General features: G+C 40.9%; 1 protein-coding gene across 1 annotated transcript in view; it reads right to left on the bottom strand.

Annotated features, from left to right (window-relative positions):
• The window catches only part of SOHLH2 (spermatogenesis and oogenesis specific basic helix-loop-helix 2), a 134,771-nt gene that overhangs the window by 37,248 nt on the left and 88,408 nt on the right, over positions 1 to 9,115 (bottom strand). Inside the window, exon 5 of the mRNA XM_012644044.1 lies at positions 8,697 to 8,819. Within this exon, the coding sequence (XP_012499498.1) occupies positions 8,697 to 8,819 (123 nt within the window). The remainder of the gene's footprint in view (positions 1 to 8,696; positions 8,820 to 9,115) is intronic.

Consider the following 9,115-nt stretch of genomic DNA (forward strand, 5'->3'; position numbering starts at 1 on the left):
TTTTCAAATACCAAGTGGAGAGGGTGTTTTTGCTTTTTAAATTTTTTGGCTATTCATTCGTTGCTTATTTCTTATTTCAGCATGTTGTCGACAGTCAATGTGTCCTGCATGATGTCTACGTTTTAGAACTTGTTGACATCTTCTTCATAGCCTAACACATAGTAAATTTTTGCTAATGTCCCATGGGTAATTGAAAACAATGCTTATTTTCTGTTGGGCATAAAGCTCTATATATCTTTTAGAGTAAACTTGTTAATCGTTTTCTTACTTATGTTAGGTCTACTTGATCTTTCAGTTTATGACAGAGGTGATAAAATATCTCTAATTATGATTTTGTCAATTCATCAATTTCTCTAACTATAGGCTCTATTTATAATTAGGAGTTAGGTATATAAAGGTTCATGATAATTTATATATATAACATTTAACAATATATACTATATACTGATCTATGTTTATATGGTATATTATTAAATATTATATACTGATAATTACATAGAACATTATATACGAAATATACCTCCTTGCCCTTTTTAATGTTTTTGACCTGAAATTTTATTTTTTCTTCTATACAGCTTTTAGTTTTTCATATCCCTTTATTTTGAACCTTCTATATCATTTTGATTTTGTGGGACTTTTGTAAATAGCGTATGATTGAATTTATAGGGTTTTTTCCACAACCTGAGCTTTTTGTTTGCTTGGTTGGTTTTTGGTTTTTTGAGACAGGGTTTCACTCTGTTGCCCAAGTTAAGAGTGCATCATCATAGGTCACTGCAACCTCAAACTCTTGGGCTTCACCAATCCTCCTGCCTCAGCTTCCAGAGTAGCTGAGACTACAGGTATGAGCCACCATGCTTCGCTGATTTTTTTTTTTTTTTAATTTTTGTAGAGATGGGGTCTATGTTGCTTAGGCTGGTCTCCAACTCCTGGCCTCAAGCTATTATCCCACCTTGGCCTCCCAAAGTACTAGGATTACAGGCATGAGCCACTGCACCAGGCCCTGAGCTTTGTTTTTAATGCATGAATTTAAGTAATTACATTAATAACATTAGCTAATACACATTAAACTAATGTCATTAATGTAATGTAATTAATTAGTTAATACTAATTGTAAACATTTACAATTTAATGTAAAATGGCCTTATTTCTTTCATTTATTATGTTTCCTAATTACTATCATTTTTTCTTTTTTCCATGTCTTCTGTTAGGCTGATCAAATTTTCCTTTTCCTACCCTGCTGTTCCTCTAATGCTTTGGGAGTGAAATCCCTTATTTCTATTCTTTAAGTAGTTAATTGCCTTAAGTTTTTTATTTTGAATGAATCCGATTTACAGAAGAGTTGCAAAGAGGGTATGGTGAGTTCTCATCAACACTTCATGCAGCTTCCCTATTAACATCTTATACAACCATGCTACTTTTATCAAAACTAAGAAATAGTGGAGGGTTTTTTTTTGCCACAATAAAGGAAACCATACTCTATAAATATATACAACTATTTTGTACCCATAGTAATTAAAAATGATTTTTTTAAAAACCCTAAGAATTTAACACTGGTATAGTACTACTAGGTAAACTACAGTCTTTATTTGGAGTCACTGGTTTTTCCACTAATGTCCTTTTTCTGCCCCAGGGTCCTATCTAGGAATACAGGTTATACTTAGTCCTCATGCCTCCTAGTCTCCTCCAGTTTGCAGTGGTTTCTCAGTTTTTCCTGACTTTTGAAGAATGCTGGTGAGGTATCCTGTAGAATGTCCCACAACTTAGATTTGTCTGACATTTTTCTCATAATTAAAATGAGACTATGGATTTTGGGAAGAACACCATAGCCATGAAGTGCCCTTCTCATGATGGCATATACCACTGAGATATTACCAGAGATGTTCACCTTGGTCACTTGATTAAGATGTGTCTGCAAGGTTTCTCCACTGTAAAGTCACTATTTTTTTTCCTTTCCACACTCTTTTCAGAAGGTAGTCACTAAGTCCAGCCACACTCAATGGAAGGGGACTGAAGCACTATCACTTGGAGGGAGGAATAGCAAACAATTGTGGAAGTAGGTTAAAACCATCACACTAATATGCTAGGGGAGATACTTTGAGGCTATACAAATATTCCATTTCTCCTCAAAATTATGCCCTTTAATTTCATCAGTGCATCTTGTCTGCAGCAATTATTACCATGACATTCCAAAGGTGATTTTTTAATTTCCTTTCTTCTACATTTATTATTTGGAATTTTTATGTAAGGAAGATTTGTCCCTTCTCCCTCATTTATTTAGTCAATCATTTATTTATATTAGTATGCACTTATGGATATTTATTTTATTCTTTGGGTTACAATCCAATACTATTTTGCATATTTTGTTACCCAAATTACTCCAATTTGGCCACTGGAGGCTGGGAAGTACTTAATTTTTAATAAGCATATGTAGCCATTTTAAGATATAGAAGTAGTCTAAATCTATAGCTTCTCTCCAAACAAGGTAGCATCTTTAACAGGTCTCCCTTTACCCATATCCCAACCTCCTAGGCACTTCTCATGATGTCAATATTTGGAATTTTAGTTCCAACCATTATTAAGTTTTTATATTTTTTCATTAACATTTATACTTAATGATTTTTCTTCTCTGATTCCTACAATTTCTTATACCTCATATTTGCTTCTTTCTTGAATTCATTTTATTGAACTGCAATACAGGTTCAGGAAATTCTTTGAAATATTGTCTGATAGCATCAAAGGGAGTCCTAGCATGTCTAAAAGCATCTTCATCGTGCTCTCACAACTTAGGGCTGGTTTGATCTGGCAAATACTTCGAAGGTCAAAATCACTTTGTCTCTGAATTTCTCTTTTGGTGTCCAGAGTGGCTGACAAAAAGAGTAGGCTGCTTTGTTTTTCTTTGGGTGATTTTCTCCTCTTTATCCTCTGGGTCCTGATAGTTGTCTAGGATGTGTTTGAGTATGGACCTTATTCCTCCTACTTGGCCCCTAGGAGGATCTTTGGGTTCAAAAATTTTCTTCTGTTATTTCTTTGATTATTTCCTCCTCTCTGTTGTTTTTGTCTTTCCTTGTAAATCTTCTCCGAGATGCTGGACATCCTAAATTGATCCTTCATGTCTCAACTTCTCTGTGAGAGACTTCCTTATTTTCCAGACCACTTGCTCAGTCTTCAGTCCTTCTAAAGATTTTTACAATTTCAGTTAACTTACTAGGAATTGCTAATTTCTAAAATTTTTCTTCTTTCATAACCAGCAATTTTTAGGCTGTAATATACTGATGATACAAACTAGAATTTTAAAAGTTTTTTTTCTATTCCCTTATGTCCTACTTTATTCAGGCTGCTATAACAAAATACCATAAACTGGGTGGCTTATAAACAAGAGCAATTTATTTTTCAGTTTGGAGGTTACAAAGTCCTAGGTCAAGGTGCTGGCAGATTCAGTGTCTGGTGAGAGCACAATTTCTGGTTCACAGATGACAATTTCTCCCCATGTCCTCATTTGGTGGAAGGAGCAAGTTGTCTCACTAATCCCACTCCTGAGGGCTCCTCACTCAAGGGCTAATCACCTCCCAAGGTCCCACATCCTACTACCATACCATAGGGGTTAGGATTTCAACATATGAATTTCATGGGGGGGACACAAACATTCAGACTCTAGTACCTTAATAATATGTCCCTAGAATAATTGTTCTATCTGTCCATTTGTGTCTGGCTCTGCTAATGTCAGGCAGTCCTTGGTTATCCAAACATAAATATGAATCAAGGACTAAGTGGATGTGAATAAGCAGTTTCCCTTGCAGTTAGGATGGTATTTCCCTGATGGCCGCTTCCTTTAATGCTGTAGTCCCCAAGCCCCAGGCTGCAGACCAGTACCAGTCCTGTCCGTGGCCTGTTAGGAACCAGGCCGCACAGCAGGAGGTGAGCGGCAGGCGAGCTAGCACAGCTTCATCTGTATTTACAGCTGCTCCCCATTGCTCACATCACCACATAAGCCCCGCCTCCTGTCAGATCAATGGAGGAATTAGATCCTCATAGGAGCACAAACCCTGCTTTAAACTGTGCATGTGAGAGATCTAGGTTGTACACTCCTTATGAGAATCTAATGCCTGATGATCTGAGCTGGAGCTGATGAAGTGATGCTAGTGCTGGGGAGCAGCTACAAATACAGAATATCATTAGCAGAGAGGTTTGACGGCACAATAAATGTAATGTGCTTTAATCATCCCAAAACCATCCCAAAAAATTCTTCCATGAAACAGGTCCCTGGTGCAGGACCACTGCTTTAATGGGATAACTGACTATAGGTTTGGTGTGCATGAGCCGGATGAGTGGAAGCAGAAGCTAGAGAGCAGAGAGGCTGGAGTAAGCTATTTATCAAAATTAAGCTGGGAATTTTGCTCTGAAAAACAAGCACATTAGTTTATTTCCCTCGTCAGAAGAACTACCTTTCCTTCTTTCCTCCATCTCAGTTTTAGAGGTCTGGAAATTACCCACACCAGCAGCCCTCATGCCATGTATAGTTCATTTTCCTTAGAGAGCAGTTCCTGGAGTTTATCCCAGAGTTAAAAGTACCATTGCTTCTGCTCTAATAGGAGTGAGCTGGGAGAGTCCAAGGTAAATTCAGGTGCCCACCGGGCCCAGGTGTTCTGTATTCAACTAATTTAAACCAGGTGAGCACCTTTTGGGACACTTTCAACTTTGTTTCTGCTAGCATTGAGCCTGAACCATCACTAAAATTGTTTTTCCTCTGCATTTCTTCTTTGTGTCTTTTAAACTGTAGTTTTCCTACTTTTGTTTTAATAGTAATTTGATCTCATATACTTTCCTAATTTCAAGTTTTTCTGTGGATTTTTTTAACGTTCAGAGACAATCTGCTCTGTTTGAACCAAGATCCTGTAAGGACTATGCACTGCATTTGGTTGCTATGTCTCTTTGGTCTTTAAATTTGGAATACCCAACTTGCTATTTTTCCATGATATTTACCTGCTGAAGGCATTATTACATTTTCAAAGTAGCTCTCGCTATGGAGTTTGGGGGGAGGGGTGTGGGACGCAGAGGTTCACGTGTACTCAATTCACCATGATGAGCCAATCTCCCTCACCTGCCGCACCCCACTTTAAACAAGATAAAAATTTAAACTCCTTAGCTTGGTCTTTCATAGCCTGATATCAACCTACCTCAACAACCTTATTTCCTTCTGCTTCCCTCAAATGTTCTATATTCTAAGAAGAAGGCATTGAACACTTTCAAATAACCTCTGAAATTTGGAATTTCTACAGGAGAGAGTGTTGGGGCCCTGATAGTATGTTTCCTTTTTATTTTATAAACATTCCTCATGTCCAGTAGCACTTTAGGAGCAACGTGGGACTCTTAGCCACTGTGATGCTGAGTGCAGACTGCAAATCTCCACTATAGCACATGATTTCTCCTATACCAATATATTCCTTTGTGAACCCCAAGCCAAGCACTGAAACAATCATTAACAAGTGGTCATTAGAGTTTTTTTAAATTAACCTGATTAATTGAAGCAAACTGTGAATATCCAAAAATAACCTATCTTATATAGGCAGGGTGACCACAAAGTTTATCTTCCAAACTGAGACACTTTTGATAATGAAAGGGTGTGCTATTAATAATCGCACTAAAATAACACATATAAACCAGGGTGTCTTGAGCTATCTGTATATATTTATATTAGAAAAATTTTCTTTTTACTTTAAAACATCCTGCCACTTTATGCATCTGCTTAAATATGTTTTATTTATTCTCTCCCTATGTATTTATTGATCCCCTTCTACGGGGCAGACACAGTGCTGGGTGCTAGGACTACAAGGTGAACAAACAGACAAGGTCCCTGCCCTCATGGGACTTATATTCTAATAGCCCTCTCCTCTGCTGATAAACAAGCATGGCTTTCAATCCTTGGAACACAGGAAGAATAGTGTATGACCTCAGTTCTGCCAAGCTGTTACTGATACTTTTCCAACAGCTTAATGCAGTGGGAAGGGAAGCAAAGGTTTTTGAAGCAGGGAGACCAGGGTCTATCACTAAGTTCAGCCACTTACTAGTGGCTTTGAATAAGACACTTAGGTCATCCTTGTCTGGAGGATAACAAGATTGTTATAAAGAGAAAGGTTTGTATAATTCCTTCTAGGCGGTAGTTATTGACATGTTTTCTCAAGAAATACCACACCTGAGCACCAAAAAACCCCGAGACAACATCAAATCAACCTGACAGGAAGGGTAAAGGGAGAGGTGGAATTAGAGAGGAAAACGTGTCCGTGCTGGGCAGTAAAAACAGCTCGGAATTGAATTGATCTCTGCATTGGTTGAGTCACAGAGGTCAGGAACTAGGGCCTACTGCAGAGCGAAAGGTTAAGTTTTAAAATAACAGAAATCAGCTGCCTAACTTGAACCTTTTCCTAGCTAGCGCCTGGTATTCTGACTGTACTGTTCCCCTGAGAGGCTCAGATCCCAACGTCCCCAGAATTTCTCAGCCTTGTGGAGAAAAGGGCAGAACATGGGTACGGGGGAGAGGGGAGAAATCTGAGAGGAGGTAGGAAGCTGGATGTGGGAAGGGAGGAGGGAAAAACAAGCACCATTAACTCACCGTTCTGCAAAGGAGTGTGAAATTTTTACACCACGGCACAGAGAGGACATGACATAAAGAAGCTCCGAAAAGAATTGATTTGCTCTCTTGCCAAAGGCTTCTTTCCCTACCTTACAAAGTCAGTGCCATAGCACATTCGGAAAGTTAATAATTACACAAATTAGAACACTGCTCAAGTCCACTATCGCCAGGTAACTCCGATTAACTGAATGGCTTATAAACAACAAAAATCCGAATATTGGTTAAATATCTTGTTGACAATGTAATATGAACACAGGCTACGAGGAGGATCTACTGATAAGAATTTTTAAAAAGGAATAAAAGTTTCTAGTATGTTCTGCCTGGAAAACTGCCTTTTAGTACCGCTAAGATTTTCACCTGTGAGCACCATAATTTGGAGCAATGCTAGACTTCATTTGATGGAAAATCTTTTTTATTTGAATTGCTTATGCACCTTTTTTAAACAAAAGCAGTGTGTATTCATTGGGAAATACAGGAAAAACTCAAAAAAGCCTAAAGGGAAAATAAAAAGCATCTATAAATCCACCACTCAGAGTAGGCCCTATTAACACCTTGGTACATATTCTTTAAGTGTGGGCAGTTTTTATAACTTGACATCATTATCACCAACATCTTCATCCACTCCGTTTGATTTCTGTGATCACAGTAACACTCAGGGCACTCTAGTCTCTACAATTTGAAAAACACTGCATTTCCATTTGCAATCGATGGCAGGCTAAACCCTTAATTAGTAACAGCAGGTGCTGAAGTGCTTAAAGCAAATCACTCCTACATTTTAGTGAGTTGTTATTTATGTCACTCTTATCACTGGGAGCAGCTGCATGGGCTGAGGCTCTCACCAGGCAGTCATGGGCCTCCAGTTTCCCCAGGAGTCAAGGGATTTAAACAGCTCTAGCTGGAGAACTGAGCAAGCAGCTCTCCTCACAAAGGCACACAAAAGGGTCAGTCGGGGCTTCAGGCTCTTTTAAGGGTGGGAAACCGTAATTATTTGGCATTGCTAAATAATCAGATATTTTATTTAGAATTGCATTTTGTGCAGCTTTGCCTAATCCTGCATCATAAAATACCGTGTTTTTTTTTTTTAGAGTTTAAATAGGGTCCTCTAGAAAAAATTAAAATCTGTTAAAAGGGTCTACTTCAAAAGGGTAATAATTCCACTTCAGAAAGCTTGCTCTTAAGTGAGAGATTAAGTGTGCAGTGCTTTCTGAGGGGTAACAAAACGTCACTCAGCACAAAAGGTTGCCCTCTCATATTTATCAAGATATGGGAAGTAGAGGAAAGCCAACATTAGCTGGCCTTGCTTTCTGGGGTGGGGAGGTCTCACTTATGCTGTCTTCCTGGGGGAGTAATCACCACCTTTCACTTTTAGCAAAAGCAGTCACAAAACAGATTTTGTGCTTCACTACGAGGATGAAAAGTAAGGTGCTTTTAAGAGAGACCAGTGGGCTTTTTAATTTCCATGGAAGTGGCAGACGTGTGGAGCGCAGGTCCCTTTCCCACCCGTTTGGGCACAAGCTTGAGGACAGGCGCTTTGGGACGCCACGCCGGTGCGCAAACCGGGAAAAGAGCACGGCAAGTTGTGCAGAGACGGCGCAGAAAGGCAGCGGGCCGATGCTAAATAAACTTTCCCATGTTAAAACTAAGAGCAACGTTATTCACATATCGTCCTGCCACCAGCCCCGAAGTGTCTACTAAATTTCGCTCTACAAGCGACCTTCTGCTTGAAAGCGATTTTAAATTTCACAAACGTCAAGACCTAGAAGAGGGGTTTTCTTTACGAAAGGCTTCAGTCCACTTTCTTCCTCGGTCTCCTTTCCGAAGCTAAATCTGCCCTGTCTGTCCCCAACCTCGGGGCACCCTCGGAAGCCCAGGCCGGCCGCGCTTCCCCAGCTCTGGGCTCCCGCCAGTGGCGGCCTCGCGCCCTGGACCTGGCCTTCCGCGCAGCCGCCTCGCGGTCTCCTGAACGAGACTCGCTGGCCCACCTTGAGGGGCCGAGGGGACAACCGGGCTGTCCGGCGCGGCTATAAACGCAGCTGCCTCCCCTTCCTCCTCCTCCTCCGCCCCTTACCTGGCCCGAGATCCCGCCGGGCTCCTGGCAGGTAATTGAGGCCGCCATGGCCCGCTGCACACGTGCCGGTCCTGGGACGGCCTCGCCGCGGGGGAGCTTGCAGCGCCCCGTCCGGCCGCCCGGCTAATGGCTACAGGCAGCAGCTGCGGGCGCGCATGCCCCGGCCGCCCTTAAAGTGGCCCTGCCTGCGGAGTTGCCCTCAGGCCCTGAGGAGAATGTGCGGTGAGCACCCTGCCCAGCTCAGGGTCCCTTCCCATGGCAGCTCTCACAGCCCCACGCCTCAGGAGGAGCTGCCACTGGCCCGCCTGGAGAAAGGGGGAGCAAGGCCTCACCCAGAGCTGGTCTGAAAACTTTAAGAAGTCTTTTCTTATAGGCAGTCTTTCAAGTTTAAATATTAAGTGTTAGCAAACACTTGAGAT

This window comes from Propithecus coquereli, unplaced genomic scaffold (assembly GCF_000956105.1).
Source record: "Propithecus coquereli isolate 6110/MARCELLA unplaced genomic scaffold, Pcoq_1.0 Scaffold205, whole genome shotgun sequence".
NCBI classification, from domain to species: Eukaryota; Metazoa; Chordata; class Mammalia; order Primates; family Indriidae; genus Propithecus; species Propithecus coquereli.